The 26,717-nt window shown below is 51.1% G+C and overlaps 1 protein-coding gene across 1 annotated transcript; it reads right to left on the bottom strand.

The window, feature by feature from the left end:
- Positions 1–1,417: 1,417 nt before the first annotated feature.
- On the bottom strand, positions 1,418–23,907 carry lrrc75a (leucine rich repeat containing 75A). Its single transcript, XM_055657757.1, is given in 5 exon segments — positions 1,418–4,665; positions 4,667–5,192; positions 5,733–5,845; positions 7,292–7,420; positions 23,320–23,907. Coding segments are annotated over 5 exon segments (1,290 nt in total). The 5' UTR covers positions 23,536–23,907; the 3' UTR covers positions 1,418–4,359.
- Between the last annotated feature and the right edge of the window lie 2,810 nt (positions 23,908–26,717).

Below are 26,717 nucleotides of genomic sequence, written 5' to 3'. Positions count from 1 at the left end.
TGTGGAGTCCAACAACCCTCCCCCCTCCCCCCTCCCCCATCGAGGGAGGCAGGCAGGATCTGACCTCTCCACCATTGAAGGGATCTCAAGAAGGCAGCCGGCAAATATGAAAGAACCCCATTACCCTGTCCACACACTCTTCTCACTGCTACCACCATATAACCATATAACAATACAGCACGGAAAATTAGGAACAAATTTTTTTCCCCTTAGTCCCACCTGCCTGCACTCGGAGTCCAGGCCAATTTATTTTTAAATGATACCAATGGCCTCCACCACTTCCACTGGGAGCTCATTCCACACCGCCACCACTCTCTGCGTAAAGAAGATCCCCCTCATATTACCCCTAAACTTCTGTCCCTTAATTCTGAAGTCATGTCCTCTTGTTTGAATCTTCCCTATTCTCAAAGGGAAAAGCTTGTCCACATCAACTCTGTCTATCCCTCTCATCATTTTAAAGACCTCTATCAGGTCCCCCCTTAACCTTCTGCGCTCCAAAGAATAAAGCCCTAACTTGTTCAACCTTTCTCTGTAACTTAGTTGCTGAAACCCAGGCAACATTCTAGTAAATCTCCTCTGTACTCTCTCTATTTTGTTGACATCCTTCCTATAATTTGGCGACCAAAATTGTACACCATACTCCAGATTTGGCCTCACCAATGCCTTGTACAATTTTAACATTACATCCCAGCTTCTATACTCAATGCTCTGATTTATAGATAGATAGATATACCATTTATTGTCACTATACATGTACAGTGAAACTGAAAGCTGCTCAAAGGCTAGCATACCAAAAGCTTTCTTTACCACCCTATCTATATGAGATTCCACCTTCAAGGAACTATGCACGGTTATACCCAGATCCCTCTGTTCAACTGTATCTTCAATTCCCTACCATTTACCATGTACATCCTATTTTGATTTGTCCTGCCAAGGTGTAGCACCTCACATTTATCACCTGCCTCCAACCCATTACCCTCTGGCTTCTCCCATTCAGCCACTGTTGAATCCATCTTGCTATTCCTGCATTTATACCCAACAGTTGAACCTTCTTAACCAACCTTCCATGAGGAACCTTGTCGAAGGCCTTACTAAAGTCCATGAAACATCCACTGCTTTACCCTCGTCAATTTCCCTACACCTCTTCTCACTGTCAAACTACCTTCCAGGCACAAATCCATGTTGACTGTTCCTAATCAGACCCTGAAATGTGCTCTAAGATCTTTTCCATTAAATTTGCCCAGGTCAAACTAACGTCTATAATTGCCGGTTTACTCAGAACCCTTTTTAAACAAGGGCATGCGCTACGCCGAGAAGAAAGTGCAGAAGCCTGAGAACCGTGACCGCCAGGTTCAAGGGCAGCTTCTTCCCAGCACCCATTAGGCACTGGCACAACACCAGACTCAACTACGGACTCTTTTGGGATTTTTCTCCCCCACTAGTATTGAGGTTATTAATTTATTGATTGTTTATGTATTACATATTGTCTACATGTATTGTGTTTACAGGCCTGTTATGCTGCTGCAAGAAAGAATGTCATTGCTTTGTGGTGCGTACATTTAACAATTAAACGCTCATGACTCCGTACCTAAGGAAGTGTTTACTTGGTATAGGGAGTGCACTAATGCTCATCATACCGGCAACGTTTGTGAGGAGAGGTTAGGCAGACTGGGCAGTACTCCCTAAAGCTTAGTGGAATGACTGGAGTGTGTAAAATCCACACAGGGTTGCTGCAGCAGTGATATTCCCTGACGACATTGTCTTTAACCAGGGTTTGAGCGTACAATAAGGGATCAGCTGTTCAGGACAGGCAGGGAGAAATGTCACCATGAAGGTGGGGGACGTTTGGGACTCTTTTCCCCAAGAGACACCTGCAGAGGTAGACACAAAAAGCTGGAGTAACTCAGCGGGACAGGCAGCATCTCTGGGGAGAAGGAATGGGTGACGTTTCGGGTGGAGACGGGTCTGAAGAAGAGTCTTGACCCGAAACATCACCCATTCCTTCTCTCCAGAGGTGCTGTCCGTCCCGCTGAGTTAATCCAGCTTTTTTTTTTGTCTATCTTCAGTTTAAACTAGCATCTGCAGTTCCTTCTTGGACAGGCTCAGTTGCCGGTAGGTGGATGGATTCTGGAATTTTAGGGAAATGGAAGAATTAGTGCAGGGAAAGAGCTGCTGAGATAAGGAGCAGCCATCATGTTAGACACCACCATCAACTCCATCTATGCTTCACGCTGCCTCAAAAAAGCAGTCAACATAATTGAGGACATTTTCCACCCCGGTCATTCATTCCTTCTCCTCTCTGCCGTTAGCAGGAGATACAAAAGCTTGGAATCACATACTACCAGATTCAAGAAGAGGTTCTTCCCTGCTGCTATTAGACCACTGAACAGTCCTTCCATATGCTAGGGTGTATGCCCACTGCTAGTGACCATCATGTTCCTGAACCACCTTGATCACGTGCGGGCAGAGGAGGTTAGTTTAACTTGGCATCATGTTTAGCACAGACACTGTGGCCAGAAGGGCCTGCTCCTGTACTACTCTATGTAACCCTCTAACCACAACCCCACCTCAGCACTAAACTACCATGGACTTTGTTTTGATTGCAGCACAGACATTGGTTTTGCACTAGTATAGTCTGGTTACCTGGCATTACACTATCACACTACTAATTATTATATATTTGTGTGCGTCATTGTGTTTACGGGTCTGGAAAGCAAATAAGAATTTCATTATTCCATTGCTGGTACATATGACAAACTCTCAGCTAGAGGGTGGGGTGGCAGAGTAATGGGATTGGAGACTTCCTCTGTAATGGAGGTCTCTGAGCCTCTGCAATCTCCGGGATAACGAGGAGGTAGTACATGTCCTCTGAGGTGGGGGATGGTCCTGAAGTCTAGGGGACCCACCAGAGGGGATTTGGCTGCATTGGGAGGCGGTGGGGTTGGGGAGGTGGGGGGTGAGGGGGTCACAGCGGTACTACAGCCACAAGAGGGTGGAGCAGACAGGTCACCCTGAACCATGTGGGATACGCAGGAGACACGGAGGGGGGAGAAATCACAGGAGATTCATGTCCAAGTTGAAGTGAAGGATGGGCAAGGCTGCGACACTGCAAACTCAGGCCATTCCCAGCGGGGACCACAGACTGCAGAATCTGCACAGGAGCCGATGGTGGGGAGTGATCTCTGCCCGGCGGCTTCACTCAACAGCAGGCTGTGGGAGGGCGGGGAGAGGGGTGGCACGGGGAGAGGGGCAGGGAGCCAAGCCGCTGATCCAACAGTGACCGAGGCAGAGAGACCATGGAACCCCAGCACAGCCTGCTCCAAATGGACAGTGGAAACCCAGCTGTGTGCAGCAGGAACCAAGCCAAGGGCAGCAGGTATCAGACACCTCGACCCAAGGCAGCAGCGTCCGTACCTCCTTTCATTCTTGATTAGTTCGGGTGTTAGAGGGGATGGGGAGAAGGCAGGAGAATGCGGTTAGGAGGGAGAGACAGATCAGCCATGATTGTATGGCAGAGTAGACTTGATGGGCCGAGTGGCCTAATTCAGCTCCTATCTCTTATGATCTCCCCAGGACCCTACACTGAGGTGAGTGACTGTGAGAGGTGGTGCCCAGGAGGGAGGGACCCACTCAGCCAACAGCTCAGCAGGCTGGGCCTCCCACATGGGCAGCAGAGTGACCTGGCCGGGGAAATGGCCATCCCCCCACCGGGGGGCAGCAGCTGAAGCAGCAGCACTGCCAACTCCAGTGGTTCAACCAGAGCCCAGTGGAGCCGGATTCCCTCACAACAGGAATGATTCGGGATTCTAATGGCTGACCCAGACCTTGGAATGATGAGATTCCATTCACTGCATAATACCCCGGTGGAGCTGGTTTCACCACAGAACGGGAATCATTTGGGATTCTAGTGTTGAACCAGACCTGGGAATAATAGGATTCCATTAGTTGCACCAGAACCTGGTGGCGTCTCATTCCCACACAACAGGAATAATTTGGGATTTGTAGATGACCAGACCTGGGAATAATGGGATTCCAATAGTTGTGCCAGGCCATGGTGGAGTCAGTTTTCCCACACAACAATCCCACGTCCGGAAAGGCTGGTCGAGAGGGCAGCTCACTCCGTAATGGAAAGGTCAACCAGGAGGGCATCCAGGCAGGGAATGTCACCCGGCTGTGTACGTGTGTGTCCGTGCGCGCACAGGATGAAGGTGGAAGAGTGGGTACAACAGGCACTGGAGATGCAGGCCCCTAGTTGGAGAGAGCTCACCCACAGAGGCCACTGGACCAAAGCGCCTGCCCCCACTCCCTCCCACCTGTGGCAATCTCTGATCTAACGGCAGGCTGTGCATGGACTGTACGTCAGGTGAGACCAGGCATCACACCAGCCGCGCCCACAGCCCCTTCATCCCCTGCGTCCAGCAAGGGCTCCACGTCTGGCACCACCTCCTGCTCCAGCTCTGGGACTGTCTCCAACTCCAGCGCTGGTACATTCCCCGGCTCCAGGCCTGGTACTGTCCCTGACTCCAGCTCTGGGACTGTCCCTGACTCCAGTGCCGACACAGTCCCCTGCTCCAGCACTAGTACTGTCCCTGACTCCAGGCCTGCCGACACAGTCTCCTGCTCCAGCACTGTCCCTGACTCCAGGCCTGGGACTGGACTGGTACTGTCCCGACTCCAGGCCTGGGACTGTCCCCAGCTCCAGTGCCGACACAGCTTCCCGCTCCAGCTGGCCACACCGCTCAGTCTCGGAGTCCTCGGGGTCACTGCTCTGGCTCTCGGCAAACTCCAGGATCGTGGGCAGGTTGCTGTGCTTGGGGCAGCGACGGCGGAGGCTGACCAGGAAGGGCTGGGGCAGGGAGTAGATGTCCACGTTGTTGCCCAGGTCGATCCAGCTGATGCTGGGGAACTTGTCCAGGTCCTTCAGCGTGTCGGTCAGCTCCCGCAGGACGGCCCGGGTCAGCTTGTTGCCGTTCAGCGACAGGGTGCAGAGGCTGGGCAGCGAGGCCAGGGTGGGCAGCAGCTGCAGGAAGCCCTCGTCTGTCAGCTCGACGAAGCCCATCTCCACGCTGCACAATGTCTCCCAGCTCTCCCGCAGGTACAGGGCCACCCGCTGCAGGTCCCGGCCGCTCAGCGCAATCCCCGACAGGTCCAGGCTCTCGCTCGGCCCACTCGCCGACAGCACCGCCTTCAGGCTGAGGACAGGACGGTGACAGTCAGAGGGGAACAGCGGCATTCAGCAGGGATAGGAGAGGGGCAAGGGTGGCACGGTCAGAGGGGAGGCAACAGGCAGCTGGGGTAGGAGAGGGGGAAACAGCAGGAAGGCAATGGATAGTGAGTATGTTGGAGAGGGAACGATGACACAGTCGTAAATACCCTCCCTGCCCCGTCCCAAGGGTCACCTGCAGCCACGAGAAAGGAGTAGCCTAAAAGAGGGGAGCCAGAGGAGAGAGTGTTTAGGACACCTGCACAGAATGGACATCCCAAGTGTCACCTATTCACCCACACACACCAGCTCCCAGCCGACGGTTTCACCATGACCACTGGACCCCTGCAATACAAACCCCACTCTGGGCATCGCCAGCCCATCCCCTCTCTCCAGCAACACAGGAAGCAGCTGCAAACCCCTCCCCTGGGGGTGGGGGCAAGTGGCAGAGCGGGCGTTGGGAAGGGTGGATACGGGCCTTGTGGGGGGGGGGGGGGGGGGGTAGGGTTGGGGGTGGTGGAGGGATTACCAGGCTTGGGGCTTGCGTTTGAGGAGTCCCTGCCGTTTGCACCTGGAGTGCGGGCTCAGGTGGTGGGTCAGCTGCCGGCAGATCTTCTCCAGGCCTCCGGCCGCATCTCCTTCCTGCAAACAAGCACACGGTGGGAGCAGTCAGCGGCTGCACAGACACGGCGGGACCCCAGCCCGAGGAGCACTAACCTGGAGCTCCGGGGACAAGACTGATGTCCGTGTGGTGTTTGCACGTTCTCTCTGTAACCGTGTGGGATTCCTCCGGGCAATCCGTTCCCTCCCACATCCCAAAGGCGTGCAGGTTTATATTGATCCTCTGTAAATTGCCCCAAGTGTGAACAGAGTGGATGAGCAAGTGGAATAACGTAGAACTGGTGTGAACAGGCGGTCGATGGTCAGCATGGACTTGGTGGGCTGAAGGAATGTGTAGGAAGGAACTGCAGATGCTTGTTTAAACCCAAGATAGACACAAAAAGCCGAAGTAACTCTGTGGGACAGGCAGCATCTCTGGAGAGAAGGAATGGGTGACGTTTTGGATCGAGACCCTTCTTCATTTTTTACACAGAGAGTGGTGAATCTGTGGAATTCTCTGCCACAGAAGGTAGTTGAGACCAGTTCATTGGCTATATTTAAGAGGGAGTTAGATGTGGCCCTTGTGGCTAAAGGGATCAGGGGGTATGGAGAGAAGGCAGGGATGGGATACGGAGTTAGATGATCAGCCATGATCATATCGAATGGCGGTGCAGGCTCGAAGGGCCGAATGGCCTACTCCTGCACCTATTTTCAATGTTTCTATGTTTCAGACCATCTATCTTTTGTGTCTATCTTTGGTGGGCTTAAGGGTTTGTTTCCAATCACTGGAACTTTTGTTGCTCACCTACAAACTAGGGGCAAATTACAGAGGTCAATTAATGTACAAACCCACACGTCTTTCACATACAGGACTAAACAAGAGCACCCTGAGGAAAGCCAACTCCAGCCACCCAACCAGGGCCTGAGCAAGGCTGGAACCCCCGACCCACTGCTGGCCCTGGAGCTGGTCCAGAAGCGCTGCCCCACCACTCCAGGCAGCAGCCGGCTCTGGATCCCAGGCCCCAGCACCAACCAGGGGGACTCCACCCAACTAAACAAATCATAACAGCAAAAACAAAAAAGCACTTTATACTGTCTGAGGCACAGCTGGTATCGCCATTGGCTCATGGCACCAGACACCTGGGTACGATTCTGGCCTCAGGTGATCTCTGTATGGAGTTGTACATTCTCCCTGCGACCATGTGGGTTTTTTCCAGGTGCACCGGTTTCCTCCCACAGTTGAATGACGTGCCAGTTTGTAGGTTAATTAGCCTCTGTAAATTACCCCTAGAATGGGTGAAGGGTATCATTTTGATTGAGTTGAAGAACTCTGGCCAATCTGCACAGACCAAACTGTAAACTCAGAGTAACAAGAGAACCGTTGGGTAAAGGTCCCATCAACGGAGGCCACGCAGGCAGGCAGGCAGGCAGCTCACCGGGGCCCAGAGCCGACACAGAATGACCCCAGGGTGGGGGCGGGCTCCTTACCGGTTTGGGGCAGTGGATGTAGCGGGCCAGGCTTACGATGAGCTCGTGGGTGATGGGATCCACCAGGTTGCGGAAGCTGGCGTAGCGACACAGGACGTCGTCCAGCGAGGTCGACTCCATCCCGAGATCCTGCAACCACAGGAGAATCAGCAGCAACTCCTGGACAACGGACGTCCGCAGGTAAACTGGTGCAGGAGCTGATAGTGAAAGGCTAGCATTGAGTGAACGAATAGTGAAATGCCTGGATAGAGTGAACGTGGAGAGGATGTTTCCACTCGTGGGAGAGTCTAGGACTAGAGGGCGCAGCCTCAGAATAAAAGTACATACGTTTAGATAAGAGACAAGGAGGAACTTCTTTAGTCAGAGGGTGGTGAATGTGTGGAATTCATTGCCACAGACGGCTGTGTCAATAGATATTTTTAAGGCAGGGATTGATAGATTGTTGATCAGTAAGGGCGTCAGGGGTTATGGGGCAAAGGCAGAAGAATATGATTGAGGGGGAAAGATAGATCAGCCATGGTTGAATGGCAGAGTCAAATGGCCTAATTCTGCTCATATTACTTATGAAGTTACAGTATGTGCCCCTGACCTCAGCTCCTCATGCCAGTTCCCCCACACAGAGCAAGCACGTGGGGCAGCAGTCAGTCGGCACCTACTTTTCCCCCATTCAGGAACCAGTGGAAGATCCACAGACATCCCAGCTGCAACACAGGGTGGTAGACAGGGTGGTTATGCAGGCAGATGGTGCACTTGTCTTCAATGGTCAAGGCATTGGGGTGCAAGTTTACAGCTCCCTAAAAGTAGCAATACAAGTAGATATGGAGGTAATGTATGGCATTAAGCGCAAGAGTTAGCAATTCATGTTGCAGCTTTTGGTTGCATTTGGAGTATTGTGTGTGCAGTCCTGTAACCGCATTGCAGGAAGGATGTGGAGGCTTTGGAGAGATTACCCAGAATGTTGCCTGGATTACAGGGTATTAGCCACAGGGAGATGGTGGATTCCTGGAGCGTTGGGCAGTTGAGGGGAGACCTGATCAGAGTATACAGAATTATGAGGGGCAAAGGTAGGGTAGACAGTCAGAATCTGTTTCCCAGGACGGACATTTCAAAGACTAGAGGGCATAGCTTTAAGGTGTAAGGGGCAAAGTTTATTAGAGAGGTGCAGGGTAAGTTTATTTTTAAACAGTGGGTGTGGGTGTCTGGAACAAGCTGCAGGGGTGGATATGGAGGCAGATGCATTAGTGGCGTAGTGACTAGAGGCTTCAATAAGCACACGGATATGCAGCAAATGGAGGTATGTGGATCACATGCAAGGAGAGATTAGTTTAAATTGGCATCATGATCGACACGGCAATAGTGGGCCGAAGGGCCTGTTCATGTGCCATACTGTTCAATGTAAGTGCAGTGCATAGGATCGGATGGAATGATGCACAGGCATGAGGGCTGAATGGCCTTGCTCACTCCTGAAAAACAGCTGGGCAGCTGTGAGCGATGGGGCAGTGGGAGAGCGGAGAGGGGTAAAGAGAGAGAGGGAGGGGAAGAGAAAAGAATGTGTCGAATTGATTATTTGTTTAAGAAGGAACTGCAGATGCTGGAAAATCGAAGGTACACAAAAATGCTGGAGAAACTCAGCGGGTGCAGCAGCATCTTTGGAGCGATGGAAATAGGCAACGTTTCGGGCCGAAACCCTTCTTCAGACTGATTGATTAGTTTGTTCATCAGCTCTTGAGAGAATAAATTCACAAGGGAATAAATCTCCCCTCCATTGAGCAGGGAAGCTCTCACCTTACAGCCAAGCAGAGCCATCTTTGCTTAAATGCAAACAGATAGCACAGCTGAGAAACGAAAGAGAGAGGAGATAGAGAGAGAAGAGGGAGGAATGTGTTGCCAGATTGAACCACTTCTGCTCTGACCTCTCTCTGCTTTGGTTCTCCGCGAGACTATTAAATTTATGAAACAATTTAAAAAAATGCAGGCTCCAAAATGTCTAGCTTCCAATCCAAAGCCTTTGGAAAGGCTTTGCAGTCGGAGAAGCTGCCAGTTGAGATGATTCAGAGCAATTCAGACAGACACACAGAGCTGCTGCAATCTTTCTCCTGCTAACGAACCCGTTTACAGTGACCATCCCACCAGTCGCTCCGGTGGGTGAACATTACCATCCCACCATAATGACAGCGCAGGTGAAAGGAACGAGGTGCCGGGAAAGACCAGGGACTTGCACTTCTCAACCCAAAAACTACTCCAGAAAGAAGGCAGAGAGAAAGAAGGAAAACTATTGATCTGTCAGCCTGCGGTTGTTGTTGCAAAATACTGGGAGCTTTTCCACAAAGAAGTGGCAAAAAGTCAACATGTTTTATGCAAGCAAAAACCAGGTCTGACAAGATTATGGTTGTGGGCAATAGACAGGCAAGGGGAAAGCCAGTGGATGTCAAAGTCATCGAGTCATACAGCGCGGAAACAGGCCCCTCAGCTCAACTTGCCAGAGCAGCGAAGATGCCCCATCTAAGCTAATTTGCCCATTTTTGGTCCATATCACTCCAAACCTTTCCTATCTATGTACCCATTCAAGTGTCTTTTAAATGTTATTGTCGTACCTGCCTCGACCACTTCCTCTGGCAGTTCGGCCATACACCCGCCACACTGAGCAAAAAAATTCCACCTCAGGTTCCCATTAAATCTTTCCCCCCCCCCCTCATCTTAAACCTGTCGTCTGGTTCTTGATTTCCCTGGATAAAAGGTATATTCACCTTATCTATTCCCCTTATGGTTTTGTTCACCTATGTATCATCTCCCCTCAGCCACCTGTGCTCGAATGAGTAAAGTCACAGCCTGCCTAACCTCGCCCGACAGCTAAAGCCTTTGATTCCTGGCAACATCGTCCTAAATGTTCTCTACACCCATACCAGCAATAGGGCTTTTGTTCACTCAAGCTTTCAGAAATCTCGAAGATACTGCACAATAGATTAAACCAGTTTAGAGCACCTGGTTTTGGGGCATTAAATACCCCGTGGATTAGGGAACAAATTAAGTACCAAATAAAAGACAAAGGTGCTGGCATAACTCGGCAGGCAGGTCAGGCGGAAACTCTGGAGAACATAGATAAGTGAGGTGGGTTGAGGCTTGGTTATTGGGCAGGAGATAGAACGAGCACATTATTTGGGAGGCTATGGTGACAAGATGCTGCAGACATCAGCTCTGGTGCCCCAGTGTTTACAGTCTCATCGTGCAAAGTGCTGGGAAGGAACAAGTGTGACATATCCAAAAAAGTGCTGGAGGAACTCAGAGGGCCAGGCAGCATCTGTGGAGGCAGAGGGATAGTTGACGCTTTACTGTGCACCAATATAGAACAGTACAGCACAACAACAGGCCCTTCGGCCCATAATGTCTGTGCCGAACATGATGCCCAATTGAACTAAACCCCGCTATCTGCATTTGGTCCTTATTGCCTGCCTATCTGAACGCTCTCTTCAACACCCTACTGGAAGGAACAACTGGAATGGATGGAGGCTATCGCTGCAGCTGGGACTGTACAATGGCACCTCCTGCATATGGGCTGTTCTGTGCATACTGTACACACCAGGTTGATTATGCTTGTGTGCTGGGATAGTCTCATGCAAAAAAAAAATACAGGGATAGCTGTATGCAAACAACATATTTCACTGTATCCGATACGTATGACAATAACACATGATAATAAACAAATAATTGGACCACTATCGTGTTTGTCTCCACCACCATTCCTGGCAGTGTATTCCAGCACCCACCGTGTTAAAACAAAACTTGTCTTGCTCACCTTAAAGCTAAGCCTCAAATCTTTGACATTTCTACCCTGGGACAAAGATTCTGACTCTCCACGGTATCTATGCCTGTAATCATGTTTATTATATACTTCTAACAACGTCCGATGCTCCTGAGAAAACAAACAATGTTTTTTTTTGCAGGAAGCACCCGAGGCAGTAAAAGGCCTCCACTGACCTTGCACAAGCCCCCTGCACTACAGCCGACACCTTCGTTACGCAGACATTATCAAACCGATGAGACCTACTGGGATCTGCAGGATCCCAGGTTTATAAGGAGATGTTGAAGAGCAGCGTGTCCTCGCTCCCTGTGGATCACAGCGCTGCGCTGACGCGTCGGTCTGCATCGCCGGCTCTCTCTGCCAATTCCCCTCGGCCAAGGTGAGCCGAGGACGGGCAGTCACACAAGGACCGCGGTCCACGGCGCCGCAGGAGGTGCCCAGAGGGCACACGGGCAATGGTGCGGAAACTGTGCACAGCTCACGCCTGGGAGGCCGCTGAGAAACACGCAGGGTAAATGCAGAGAGCCCGGGGCCCCTGCAGCTGAATGCCCTTCACGATCAAGGGAGGGAGCTGGGGGTCTTATCCTCATGACTGCCTGGGCTGACGGGGGGGGCGGGTCGACAAAGCCAGTGTGCAACTCAAGGCTGTTTCATTCCCTCAGCTCTTGGAACCCCGTGGATTAACCAGAAACATCCCGACGTACATTCTGGAACCTACAGCGTGTTGTGGTATTCAGAGTAAAGGCGCGTCGTACAGCACAGAAGCCGAGACCGGTGGGGGACATGAGCGGGTGTGAATTATTAGTGTCAGGATGGGACACTGGGTGCTTAGTGTGGGCCGGCCCAGCACACGTTTGAAATCCGTGCTGAAGCACTTCCCCTTTCCCCGGAGCTCAGAAATGCACCCATGTTCCTGCAGCCTCCGCCGCCGAGGGGCCCAGGGCTGGAGAGTTCACCCGTGCAGTCATAGTCAGCGGTCGCCTGCAGCATTGCAACACTTGCAGGCAGCGCTCGCCTGCAGCATTGCAACAGTCGCAGCGCAGGGTTGAGGTGACCAGGAGCATTTAACCCACAGTAACACCCGCAGTCCACGTGCAGGGAATTGAGCGCAGGAATCCAGGCATGAGATGCAGCAGCGGCGGCGGGCTGCGGGGCCACTGATGTACGTGCAGCGGGGAGGGAGGGAGTGAGTGAGTGGGATTGCACCAGACTGCAGGAGATGCTGCCTTTCATTTAGTGGGAGTTTGCTGTGCGCCGGGGAGACAGCGAGTGACCTCAACCCTGGCTGTAGATTAAACAAAGGAAATGCAGCTTTCCCTCAAGTCCACGAGCAGCAGGCCAGAGGCTGGGCTGTTGTCGGAGCTCAGGCACGGCCAGACCCAGCACTGGCAGATACTGGTCACCCCCCACCTCACCCCATACCACCAGGCTCAGGAGGGCAGCTGGACCAACTCGCGTCTGAAGAAGAGTCTCGACCCATTCCGTCTCCCCAGAGATGCTGCCTCGAAGATAGACACAAAAAAACCCGGAGTAACTCCGCAGGAGTTACTCCGGGTTTTTTGTGTGTCTATCTTCGGTTTAAACCAGCACCTGCAGTTCCTTCTCACACAACTCTCTCACTATGCAGTGCCCACTTCAGTGGGTACAGCTTAACCAGCCAGCCACACTGGGGGTGCAGGGCTCTCGATTAAAGACATGGAATCTGCTCCACCTCATCTTGAACTCCTTGAATGTCTTTTGAGATCTCCACCTGGGGAAACAGTGTTGACAATCTGCCCGAGATGCTCAGGGTTGGTCGAAGCATTGTCCCAGCGGCCTGGCACAGAGGTCTACTTCAGACCAAGCACTCAGGGACTATGGGTTAAACCAGACTCAGCCTTCAATAGGGTGATTTCACCAAAGTTAAAATGAGCGTAGATCCCCCCCCTCACGTGACCGAAAAATTTAACTGGAGGACATATGTCACTTCGGTACATGTTAGTGAATGGGGAAACACGCACTTTCACACCCGTTAAAAACATGGAAAACGGCCGATTTTTGAGCTGAAATTTTCTGTGCTAGTCGGGGTGACCCTGAAGCACAGCGACCTAAATTTTCAGGCAAAAAAAAGATAGAAAGTAAGGTAATTACAAGAGGGAACTGAAGGTAGAAAAACAGCGGAAGTGAACAGCAGACATTTGCCGTGGAGATTTAAAGATCCAAAATATCGGGAATTACCGCGTTTGCTCGCTGAATTTCATCAAAAGTAAGGCATTATGTGAAAGTGCGTGTTTCCCCATTCACTAACATGTACTGAAGTGACATATGTCCTCCAGTTAAATTTTTCGGTCACGTGAGGGGGGATCTACGCTCATTTTAACTTTGGTGAAATCACCCTATAGTTGCACAGCAGAAAGCATTACAGCTTGGCTTGGCAACTGATCTGTTTGGAGAGTTGTGGAAGTAGCCCTATCTATAATACAGACCAAACGTTCTCAACCTGACCCTCCCTCCCCCACCACCCCAAATCAACTCCATCTGAATGTCACACTGCCTCACTAAAGCAGCCAACACAATAAAGGACCGTGGCCAATCCCTATTCTCACCTCTGCTGTCAGGCAAAAGATACAAAAACTTCAAAGCAAGTCGCACCCAATTCAGGAACAGTCTGTTATCAGAGCACTGAACAGTTCTCCCATAAGCTAGGGTGTAGACCTGATCTTCCAACCTACCTTATTGTGGACCTTGCACTTCCTCTGTAACTGTAGTGCTGTAACACAATGTAATACTACACTAATATGTTTCTTTCCACAGTAACATTTGAACTTGTGTATGGCTGTGTTGTATTAATGTATAGTGGTTGGACTGTACAGCACGTTGCGTTGTTCCACTGTATCTTGGTATGGGTAAGAATAATAAACCAATGGCAATATACTTAATGTGTAGGAAAGAACTGCAGGTGCTGGTTTAAACAGACGATAGACAGAAAAAGCTGGAGTAACTCAGCGGGACAGGCAGCATCTCTGGGAATGGGTGACGTTTCGGGTCAAGACCCTTCTTCCGTCTTGACCTGAAACGTCAGCCATTCTTTCTCTCAAGAGATGATGCCTGTCCCACTAAGTTACTCCAGCTTTTTGTGTCCATCACCAATATACTTAATTTCCCTGCATTTTGCATTTGTTCATTCGGTGATATTTTGCCTGCCTCCAAGTGTATGCGGCCCCCATTAGCACCTCATTCTGCTGAACAGAAATACTGCAGGTGCTGTAAATTAGGTTCCCACTTCCATCCTTACCTTCACCGCCTGCCCTGGGGCATGCATACCTCTGAAGATCTGTCCTGGACCCAGCACAATGATGCAATCCTAAAGAAAGCCCATCAACACCTCCTACTTCCTTGGAAGGTTGAGGAGATTCAGTCTGTCATCGAATAATCTCTTGAACTTCTACAGATGTACAGGAGAGAGCATATTGACTGGTGGCATCACGGCCTGGTTCAGCAACTCGAACACCCAGGAATGCGGTGAACACTGCCTAATCCCTCGTGGATACTGGCTTCCCCACCAATGAAGGAAACTACAGGAGTCGCTGCCTCAAAAAGGCAGCCAGCGTCAGTCACACAACCCAGGCCACACACTCATTTCACTGCTGCCAATGAGAAGGTGGTATAGGAACCTGAAAACTGTAACGTCCAGGTTCAGGAGCAGCTTCCACCCTGCAACCAGCGGGCTATTCATCACTACAACCTCTAAATAGGCTCTGGAAAAAGACTTGGGGACATTATTTTCTTTGACTTTGCACTATTATTGTCAGTTTTTTTTTTAACATATCCTGAATTTATTTGGTTGCTTACTATGGGTTTTACAGATGTTTACTATGTTAACATACCTGTTGTGCTGCTGCAAGTAAGAATTGCTCTGTTCTGGGACCTATGACAATAAAACACTCTTGACTCTGAAAGGACGAGTGGAGGCTGTCAATGCCGGACCTTTTCCTCTTTCCCACCATGCAGGGACCCACCAACACTCCTCCCAACTGAAGCAATGATTCACTTGCACTCCTCGCGACCCAGTGCAACTGCGTTACCCGCTCGCAATGTGACCTTCTCCATATCCCAGACACCAGAGACAGGTGATTATATGACAGATTTGCAGAACACCACCACTCAGTCCAAAGGTGACCTTGAGCTTCCGGCACTTCGATTTTCTGTGCCCTTTCGCCCTGTTCCAACAAAGGCCAATGCAAGCTTGACAACCCTCATCTCCTCTTCCGACTGGTCACCTTTCAATCCTCAGACGACAGCAATGTCACTAACTATTTCAGGTAACTCAACCAGCCTTTCCTGCTGGCATTAGAATGGTTCTTCTCTCACTGAAGATGCTGCCCAACCTGCTGAATATTTCCAGCATTCCCCTTCCCCACCCCTCCCAGACAGTTTAAACTCAAGACTTAGTTTAGGTTATTATTGTCACATGTACCGAGGTACAGTGAAAAGCTTTTGCTGCATGCTGCTATCCAGTCAGCAGAAAGACAATACGCGATTACAATCAAGTCATTTTGTGTATAGATATGTGATAAGGGAATAACATTTGTATCAGTGATCTGTATCCCCGTTCCAGCCAGTTTACTCTCCCTCTGCTGTCTCCTCCCTCCTCCTGTTTATAACTCCTGCAGACAGCTGTGACTGATAATCCTTGCCACCCCTCAGCCAGCGTCACCACCATTCATATAACCACCTCCACCCATTGTAGACATTCCCTTTCATCTCTCACCCCTCCTCTGCAACTTCCTACCTGGAGAATTTGAAACGTGCTTGATTACCAACTTTCCACACTGGTGATGAAAACACACTCTCCCTCTCTCTCGCCCTCTCTCCCCACAAACACAACCATACTCGAGTATTTCCAGCTTTGGCCACTTTTATTTACTTTTACCGTCCACATACATGTTGAAGGTGCTCTCGCCCGTCTGATACCATGTGCTGTAAACAACTCTGCCACCGATGGGTCTGCCCCTTGTCCGGGCTTCTGCCCCACACAGAGGGCGCCACAGTTCTCTGGCTGTGGCCATACACGCCTCACATGAGCGAATGTGACTTCTGCTTTTGCACTTCACAAACCGCTTTCAGACTGCTCTCTCAACCAGTAAAAAAAATACAGAAAGTGCTGCAATAACTCAATGGGCCAGACAGCATCCTTGGAGAACATGGATAGGTGACGTTTCAGGTCTGGACCCTTTTTCAGTCTGAACCAAAATATCATCTACCCATGTTCCCCAGAGATGCTGCCTGACCCACAGAGTTACTCCAGCACTTTGTGTCTTTTAGTGTCAACCAGCATCTGCAGTTCCTTGTTTCTACACCGAGGCCAACACTGGGTCTCTTTGCATTCACTCCAACCCAGAACCCACCAGCTCTTGGGTTGTACCACACTCTTCCATAACTCAGGCTCAACAGCTTAATGTTAAATTCCCCCTCCCTCCCCACCCCACCAAACTACCTTCCCTTTCATGACAAGACATGCAGCAGTGTAATGGTGACATCACCTGGCCAGTATCCGTAGCACTGAGCTGGCATCCAAAGTCCAAGACTATTGATTTAGGGACAGACACATCCAATTTGGCAAAAGAAAGTGCTGGAGAAACTCAGCAGGTCAGGCAGCATCTGTGGTGGGAATGGACAATGTTTTGGGTCAGGACTTATCCACAGATGCTGCCTCACCTGCTAAGTTCCTCCAGCACTTTGCTCAAAATTCCAGCATCTGCAGTTCCTTGTGCTCCACGAAGGGAACTGGGGACTATAAATCCAGGAATAATTCAATGTTGCCAATTGCCAGTGACATCCTCATCCCGTGACCCTGTACAAGAAATTGTGGGCGGGCAGGGCAAACTTTCACGGGAGAGTGTCGGAGAGGGACAGGACGGTGTGGAGATGGTGAGGGTGGCAGTAGGCTGGCGTGGGGGCAGCGGCAACAACTGGCTCATTTCTGTGCAGAATGTTGGAAGCTGGCCAGCCCCAAGATGGTGACGGTCAGCACCTGCACCCCGCTGTGAATCAGTCCGCACCCTCGTTACATCCCAGGGTCCTGCACACTCCACCAGGAGGGGAGGGAGAAGGGGAGGGGGAACAGACTCTGCATTCGGGACAGGTAACTCCCGAATACACCTTGGGCCGCCGCCTTCTGTTAACCTGAAACAGTGAAGAAGGGCCTTGACCTGAAACGTCACCTATCCATGTCGCTAGAGATGCTGCCTGAACTGCTGAGTTACCCCAGCGCCTTTGTGTAAACCTGCATATGCAGTTCCCTCCTTTCTACACTGAAGCACTTTGTTGAATCTGTGTGGGGCGAGTGTGGGGGTGTTGAGTGCAGACCGTACAGACGCATTCCTGTTCCAGGTGGTTCCAGAGGCAGGAGATACGGAGCACCGGCCAACAACTCAACAGGCTGCAGAGCTTTGCCTGGAGGCACTTAACCAAGAGTCCCCAGGCTCCCTCCACACCCACAATCCACGGCCTCCCTTCCCAGTAATTATCCGTGACCGGGTCGAGCCCAGTGTCGACGCTTGGCATCTTCCCCAGACTGCTTCCTGTTTAATGCAGGCACATAGGAGCTTGACGTTTAATAGGTTGCAACCTGACTCATTAGTAATATCATAACACAAGATTACAGGATACCTCAGCACCCCTATTCATCCCTTGCACAGCCATAAACTGCTACCAATATCCACCGATCCCACTACAATAGAACTCCAATGATCTGCCCTCCATCTGTTCAACAATCACAAGGTACTGGGTAAACTCAGTGGGTCAGACAACATCTGGGAAGGGAACAGACAGGCGATGTTTAAAGTCAGGACCATTCTTCAGCCTGTCAATCTGAAGAAGGGCCCCGACCCAAAACATCACCTGTCCATTCCCTCCGCAGATGCTGCCTGACCCACTGGGTCCCTCCAGCAATGTGACTGTTTTGCTCAGACATCAGCATCTGCCGTTCTTGCGCCTCCTGTTCAGAGACACAACGCGTGGTTCAGGATCTGCCTTACCAGGGCCTCATTTCCTAGCCACACATTAATTTGATGGGATCCCATTTACCACGGCCCCTTTAAAACTGACCAGTAAAATAAACAAACAAGCAAATTAAAAAATAAAACACCACAGTTCGCTCCCATTTCTCCCCACCCTGCCCCATTCCCCTCCTTCATGCACTCATCTCCCATCTCCTTTATATTCCCCATCCCGTTTCTCCTTTGTCTGTCCCTTTCCACCCATGTCCCACCTTCCGGCTAAACATTTCACTCCTCTTCTTTCCTTATCTGACACCCTTTTGTCTCCTTTTCACCTCTAGCCCTTGTCACCTACTCCACCCATCTGCCAATCAAACCACCCTCACCTGTGTCCACCTCTTGGTCTTTTTGCATACCTTTCATTCATTTGTTCAATGTACCTTTTCATATCACTTGGTTGCCCCAACTCTCAGTCTGAAGAAGGGTCTTGACCCGAAACACCGCCTATTCCTTTTCTCCAGAGATGCTGCCTGACCCGTTGAGTTACTCCAGCTTTGTGTCTTTCTTTGGTATAAACCAGCGTCTGTACTTCCTTCCTCCACCAGTTACTTGTTCTGCCCCACCTCTTTTCCAGCTTCCTCCTCACTACTCCAATCTGTCTGAAGAAGGGTCCTGACCTTAAACATCGTCTGCCCATCAACCTCCACAAACGAGCTAAACAAGTTCTTCCAGCACTTTGTGTTTTGCTTTTTAATTAAAAGTATGTCCTGGTATGAACAGAAATACCATCCAACCGTCTGGAAACCCTGCTGGCCTGGGCTGTTTCACTAAAGGGCCGATGGTGCCGGGTTATTGTGCCGTCAGATACTAGATGCAGACAGGACTGTTGGGAAAAGTTGATATTTTTCCAGACTTGGCCAGTTACTGGAAGCGCTCACAGTGGGAAAAGAGTCAAGAACTTCCCATCTGCTGCTCTACCTAGAGCCCTGGGGCACACTCACCATAAACATAACCAGATGGTTTCAAAGCTGGAATCTTTGCGATTTTCTCTTTAAACAACAAGCACATCTATAAAGCTAGAGTCCCAGGCCGCGTCCTCAGAGGTAACTGAAGCACTGGAATGGCAGATTTAATTGATTGAAAGACACAGCAAGGAAACAGGCCTCGGGCCCCGAGTCCATGCCTACCATCAATCTCCCGTTCACACTAGGTCTATGTTATTCCAATTACCCATCCACACAACAGGGGCAATTTACAGACGCCAATTAACCTACAAACCCGCATGTCTGGGAAGTGGGAGGAAACCAGAGCACCCAGAGGAAACCCACAAGGTTTAGTTTAGTTTTGAGATACAGTGCAGGAACAGGCCCTTTGGCCCACCCCATCCGCACTGAACAGCCATCATCCCGTACACTAGCAGTGTACTACACACTAGGGACAATTTACAAATTTTACCAAAGCCAATTACCCTAAAAACCTGTATGCCTTTGGAGTGTTAGAGGAAACCGGAGTACCCGGAGAAAACACACATGGTCACAGGGCGAATGTACAAATTCTGTACAGACAGCGCCCGTCGTCAGGATCAAACCTGGGTCTCTTGCTCTGTAAGGCAGCAGCTATACCGCTGCACCACTGTGCTGCCCTATCACAGGTAGAACATGCAAAACCCACACTGACAGCATCTGAGATCAGTATCCAACCTGGGTCTCTGGCGCTGAGGTAACGGGTTCTACCAGCTGTGCCGCCCATCAAAAATATTAAACACTTTGCCAACTAGCCAGGGTCATGACTCGTATTGGAACAGAGGTTGCTGCAGCCACAGAGTACCATCCACGTCACAAATACGGGGATCTACATGGGTGCTCTGCCTCTGTGCGAGACGCCAACTCTTGTAATGCATTGGTGGCTCAAGCACGCGCCTCAAAGCTGCTTTGGCAGCTCCACTCCAAGCCTCGCCCACACATCACTCACTGCGGTTTCAGCAGCTCTGGCATTGATTGATCTAATGAATCCCCTACTGGAGTGCTGACTGCCTTTACGCCGATGGCTCCTGCAATGTTCTCCTGCATGGGAGGAAACATTCCCCACGACCAAAGTAGTAAAACATTTTGGATACATGCCCCAGAACTCTTTTGAAGTGCAGTCACTGACTGTGGCAATGTAGGAAATACCAGCAAGCTCCCACCAACAGCACATTAGCTGCTCCAGGAGCAACTTGGTTGTAGCGTATTTATTGACCCTCAGACCACGGGAAGAGCTCCCTTTTCAAAGCACCTCACCGTAGAAGGAAGAATCACTCTAGCAATTCCTTGCTGAGTTATTGAGCTAATCAGGTAGCTTGAATATATGGAGCAGGACTTAGAATATGGAACAGCACAACACCAAAACAGGCCCACCAGCTCACAAAAATCCATGACGAACAGGACGCCAAGTTAAACTAACCTAATCAGCCTACGTGCGATCCATATTCCTCCATTCCCTACATGTCCATGTGTCTATCTAAAAGCCTTTCAAACAGCACCATCGTATCTGCACCCACCACACCTGGCAGCACATTCCACATCCCACCACTCTTAAAAAAACCTTGCCCTGCACAGATCCATCAAAGTTTGCCCCTTTCACCACGCCATGTCCTCCAGTCTTTGCCATTTCCACCTTCCATCAGGTCTCTCCCCTCAACCTCCACGTTCCAGAGTAAACAATTCAATGTGGTTGAAGTTTGATTTAAATCCATGACCTTCTGCCTAAAGTGTGAGTGCTTCCCACCGAGCCACAGTAAGTGAAGCCAAGTTACTGCAGGGGTGGTTGGGTCTACACCACTAAATGATTGGTACTCAGCATGGACTATAACTCTCCAGCAGTCATTCAATCATGGCCTGTGCTGGGCACTCGATTCTCTTATGTTAATTTTATTTTGTTATTTAAAAAAAAAAATTGACACTATACCCCTTTCTTTCAAATTTGAAGACTGGAGTCCTTGCAAAGATGTCATTAAACTTGAAAGAGCGGGGAGAAGACTTACAATGACGTTACCAGGGCTCGAGGGCCTGAGCCACAGGGAGAGGTTGGGCAGGCCAACAAGACTTTGTTCCTTGGAAATTGGGAGACCAAGGGGTTATTTTAGAGAGGTGTATAAAATCGCGAGGGGTATAGCCAAGGTGAATGCAGGGTCTATTATTTCCCCAGAGAAGTGGAATCGAGAATGATAGAGGGCATACGGTTTAAAGTCAGAGAGGGGAAGATTTAATCGGAACCCGAACGGCAACTCTTTCCACCCGAGGCCGGTGGGTATATGAGCTGCCTGGGGAGGTAGTTGAAGCAGGTACGATAACAGCATTTAAAAGACGCTTGCACAATTACATGGATTGGGAAGCTTTAGAGGGATATGGGCCAAACACAGGAAAATGGGACTAGTACAGATGGGATTAAGGTCGGCAAGGCGAGGTGAGTCGAAGTGCCGTTTATGACTCTGACCTCAAAGCATCAGGTAGCTCCAGGGTTAGGTCTTTAGGTTAGACCATGATTTGGACCGACTGATGCAGCAATCGCAAGTGGTGTGGAAGGCTTGGATTGTGTTTGTCCTCAATGACCTCCACAGTGGAATCAGTGGTCAAACCACATGCACCAGCTTTGCACGTTGAGAGAGCAATGCCTCTTCATCAGAAGGTGTGCAAGGGGGGGGGGGGGGGGGGGGGGGGGGGGGGGGTAGATAGGGTGAATGCACAGTCTCATTCCCAGGGTAAGGGAATCAAGAACAAAAGGGCATAGGTTTAATAAGTACAAGAGGTGCAATGGAATGTGCTGTACATTGGGCACATGGAAGGTGCTGTCGGGGGAAGGGGTTGAGGCAGGTACAATAACAACATTGAAGGGCTTTAGGACAAGTATATGGATAAGAGGTTTAAGGGGATCTGAGCCAAACATGAACAAATGAGTTTAAGAAGGAACTGCAGATGCTGGAAAATCGAAGGTACACAAAAATGCTGGAGAAACTCAGTGGGCGCAGCAGCATCGATGGAGCGAAGGAAATATTTCCTTCTCTCCATAGATGCTGCTGCACCCGCTGAGTTTCTCCAGCATTTTTGTTTACCTATGAGAAAATTAGACCAGTTTAGATGGGGCACTTTGGTCAGTAAGGAAAGGTTGGGCTGAAGGGCCTGTTTCTGCTGTATGTCCCTGCTGGACAGAGACATTCTGTACTGCGACCAGAGTCCACTCCAATGTGGAGTGTTACAGACCTGATTTCTGCCTCCTGTACCAGGCCATCTTCAGGTCCCTGCAGATCCAATGCCACTGACAACCCACTCCTCCCATGGAAAATATGACTCACAGCAGGAAGTCCCCAGACTCAACCAAGGACAAGAGGTCAGAGAACAGAGGAGGCGACAAACTAGGAGGGAGTGTGCAAGGATCTGTTCCATTCATCGGGCTTTAGAGTGGGCCAAGGAATTCAAAGCAGAGTCGAGCAAATCGACGACATCGAGGCTGAGATGTCTCAGTGGTGAAGGTTTAACACAACAGGCATTATTAGACACGGTGCATTTTGTGTCTCCCTCCACATCCGGTCAATTAGCCCAGAGTAGCCAAGTGAGTCATTGTTGCAGAGATCAGGTGAGCAGCCCCCATCCCCACGCTGGGTTTGGTAACATGAGCTACCCTTCCCTCACAGCTTTTAACACAGGAACGTGAAGGAACATTACAAGTGCTTTCACGCTGGCTGTTCGAAGGGGGGTGAGATGTTTCACATAATTGTGCTGCCTGCAAGTAAGATCAAAAGTTGCAAGGGCCTTTCACACAATCTCACTACTACTGTCTGAACAACTGGGGTGGGAGGAGAGCTGGGGGGGGGAGGGAGGGGGGGGTGGATTTGGGGGATGGAGAGGATAGGTGGTTTGGGGGGGAGGGGAGGGGATTTGGGGGAGAGGGGGAGGGGCGAGGGGCAGCTGGGGGCCGGGGGGATTTAAGGGGCGAGGGGCAGCTGGGGGGGGCCGGGGGGGGGGGGGGGGGGGGGGGGGGGGGGGGGGGGGGGGGGGGGGGGGGGGGGGGGGGGGGGGGGGGGGAGGGGGGGGGGGGGGGGGGGGGGGGAGAGGGGGGGGGGGGGAGGGGGTGGGGGGGGGGGGGGGGGGGGGGGGGGGGGGGGGGGGGGGGGAGGGGAGGGGGGGGGGGGGGGGAGGGGGGGACTGGGTGGGGGGAGCGGGGGGGGGGGGGGGGGGGGGGCAAGAGGAAAGAGGCGGTGCGGAGTCCCTCACCTGTCGGAGGCTCCGGAGCAGCTGAGCCGCCTCTTGCTGCCGCCCTTGCTTGGCCAGCATCGCCATGTCATGGATGAGGCCGATCCGCCGCTGGTATGGAGCTGGGGCGCCGCCCCTGCCCTCAGCCCTCTGCCCGCCGGGCGGGTGGGGGTGGTCGCGGTTCGGGGCCTGGGCTGCCCCCGCCCGGGGCCGCCCCTTCGCCTGTTTGCCTCCCATGGCCCCCAGCCCACGGGGGCGGCGCAAAGTTCCGCGCAAAAGTTCCGCGCAAACTTCACATCGGCCCGGCGGCTCCGCTGGAGGCCCGGGGGCGCTCAGTCAGCCGCCCGGGACCTGCACCCTCAGATCGGCAGTGGGCATGGAGGCCGGAGCGCCCCCGGGAAGAACCCGCTGCTGCCGCCGCCGCTGGGGTCTGGTGCATGGGGGTGAGAGGGGCCCGGGCCCGGGCTTCCCTCCGCTCGGTCCCTGCACAAATCCCAGCGCCGCTTCCCCGGCCCGCTCTCCCTCTATCTCTCCCCGCTCCCTAGAAGCGAGCAGCCGCCGCCGTCTGCAGCGATTTAAATTCGGCCACAAGAAGCAGCAGCCCGTGCCCTTGAGCCGGGGCGGGGTTTGACTCCGTTAACCCTTGGCGGGCCGGGCTCCTCTCCAACCTCCTCTCTCCTACCCGCTAGACAGACACACAAAATGCTGGAGTAACTCGGCAGGACAGGCAGCATCTCTGCAGAGAAGGAATGGGAGACGTTTTGGATCGAGACCTTTCTTCAGAAAATCTGTTCCTTCCTACACACTCCTGTGCAACCAGTCTCCCCCCTTTAACCCTCTCCTCACAGAACAGTACAGCAGAAGAACAGGCCCTTCGGCCCACAACGTCTATCCCGTTTATCAATCATTTAGGCAGGTGATCGGCGAGGGCTGATTTAGAGGGATATGGGCCAAACACAGGGAGGTGGGACTAATGTAGATGGGACATGTTGGTTGGTGTGGGAAAGATGGGCCGAATGGCCTGTTTCCACGCTGTATGACTATGACTAAATGTAAACTGACTGCACATTTCCTGCATATTCATGTCCCCATTCAAAAGTCTCTTAAATGCCAGTGTCCTATCTGCCACAACCATCACGCCTGGCAGAGCCTTCTGTCCACCCACCATCCTCTGTGTCAAACAATCCCTTCAACTATACCTCTCTCACCTTAAAACAATCCCCTTTTTAGGGCATTTGACTTTTCCATCTTGGGGGAAAAAAAGGTTCTGTCTACCCACCCTATCGTGGCTGGCTTGGAGGGGAGGATGCTTCTCAAACTACGGAGCATCTTGGACAATACAGCTCACCCACATGCCACACTGGTCAACCTGAGGAGCACCTTCAGCAACAGACTGGTTCCACTAAGATGCAGCACAGAAAGCCACAGGAGATCCTTTTCCCCTGTGGCTATCAAGTTGTACAACTCCTCCCCCTTCTGTTGTAGGGTAGGCTGACTCCTATTGTTCTGGGAAGCTTCCTTTGCTCAAACTCAATGTCCCGACCAACAAAGACAAGCATGTCACATACCGCTCCTTCTACTTGTCTTGTATCAGGGATTTATGGACTTGGATCCCAAGATTCCAGTGAATCAATGCTGTTAAAGATTGATTTTATATTTTCTTCTTTCATTCAATCTCCTAAAGTGCAACACGTGACATTTGCTTGGATTATATCCATCTGACATTTCTTCATCTATTTGTGTAGTTGATCTATACCCTGCTGTATACTTTGACAGCCTTCCTCACAGTCCGCAACTCCAGCAATCTTGGTGTCATCTGCAAACTTACTAACCAAACCGTCTAGGTTTAAGTCCAAGTCATTTATATATATCACAAATCCCTGCGGATCACACTGGCCTTTGGCCTCCAGCTTGAATATTGTCCTTCCACACAAGTCTCTGCCTTCTATCAATAAGCCAGTTCCGAATCCATACGAGCAAGTCACCATTAATCCCATGCATATCAATCTTCTGGATCAGCCTACCACGGACATTATCAAATGCCTTACTCAAATCCTCCTTTCCCCTTCCACCTCCTCCCCTCCCCTCTCTCTCCCTCCCTCTGCCTGTCCCTCCCTATTTCTGTCTCCCTCTACCTCTCCCTCCCCCTCCCTCTCCCACATCCTCTTTCCCTCCCCTCCACCCTTCTTTCCTTTCTCTTTAGTTCTTCCGTCTTCCTCCCTTTCTCCTCTCCTCCCTCCCTCTGCCCCCTCCCTTTACCCCTTCCCACTTCTTCCTCACCCTCCTGGCCTCCTACTGCCATTTCATCCTCCCCTCCTACCCCCTCCATCTCTCCCTACTCAAACTCCTGGCACCCAACAAAGGATCTGTCGAACTGTACTCTATGTTGGGCAAGACACCTCAGTAAGAGCCTTTCTGATTCCAGCATCTGCAGTATCATGTGTTTGTTGGTTGGTTGCTTGGGATGAACGTTGAAAATTCCCTAAACCCTTCACTGAAGTCACGACCCAATGAATCTTGGTTAACAGACAAAGTTCCTGTTTTACATTCCATTTCAGACGACCGCACCTCCCACAGCCCCTCCCACAGCGCACGTTCCATGTGGTCAGATATATCAGCGAGGACTCCAATGTTAACAAGGAATTTGTTACCCCCAAAGAAATTCCCCATCGACGCCCAAGTCTGCGGGCTGGGAACAGTGCTGAGGGAATACAAGTGTTTCTTAATGTTTTTTCAATGGAATTTGACAAATTCTTACTTGATAATTAAGGAAATGGATTTTAAGGTTTGTGTTGCTACCAACAGCCAGAAAACTATTTTTTTGTTAAATGGGTCACAAGAGACTGCAGGATTCTGAAAAAAAAAACTGTTGGAGGAACTCAGCGTCTGTGGAGACAAAGGAAAGGACGACCTATTGGGTTGAGGTGCCCCTCCCACAGTGCGGCATTCTCCCTCACCGCCCCCCCCCCCCCACCCCAATGGTGTGGAACTCCCTCACTGCCCATCTTACAGTGTGCTGCTTCCTCACCACCCAGTCTCTTGTGAAAAAATAGCTTACACGGAAATAAGTGAGGGATTGGGTTCGGTTCAGGAGCCGGCATTGAGTCAATGGGCTGAATGGCCTTCATTTATGTCATAAGGAAACATCTCATGATATGTAAATCTCAAATGGGAATGGCCACTTTTCTCCCCCAATGTCTGGTTAGACTTGCAAGCCACACTTGGCAAAGAACAGGGTCTGTTCAGGAGGAGTAGTGTCGAGTGAGGTCGGTCTGGAGATTGGTGAGTAGTGAGTTTTCAGCACAGAGTATCAGCACTCGGCAGTGGTTCACTACCAGTGGGGATCAGTCACCATAGATCAGTGAGCCATGACAGAGGGTGGCACCTCTTCACCTCTGGGGCTGTTAGCACATGAGGCG

Source organism: Leucoraja erinacea, chromosome 28 (genome assembly GCF_028641065.1).
Source record: "Leucoraja erinacea ecotype New England chromosome 28, Leri_hhj_1, whole genome shotgun sequence".
NCBI classification, from domain to species: Eukaryota; Metazoa; Chordata; class Chondrichthyes; order Rajiformes; family Rajidae; genus Leucoraja; species Leucoraja erinaceus.
The sequence above is the reverse complement of the archived record's forward strand: the minus strand, read 5'-3'. Positions and strand labels throughout refer to the sequence as shown.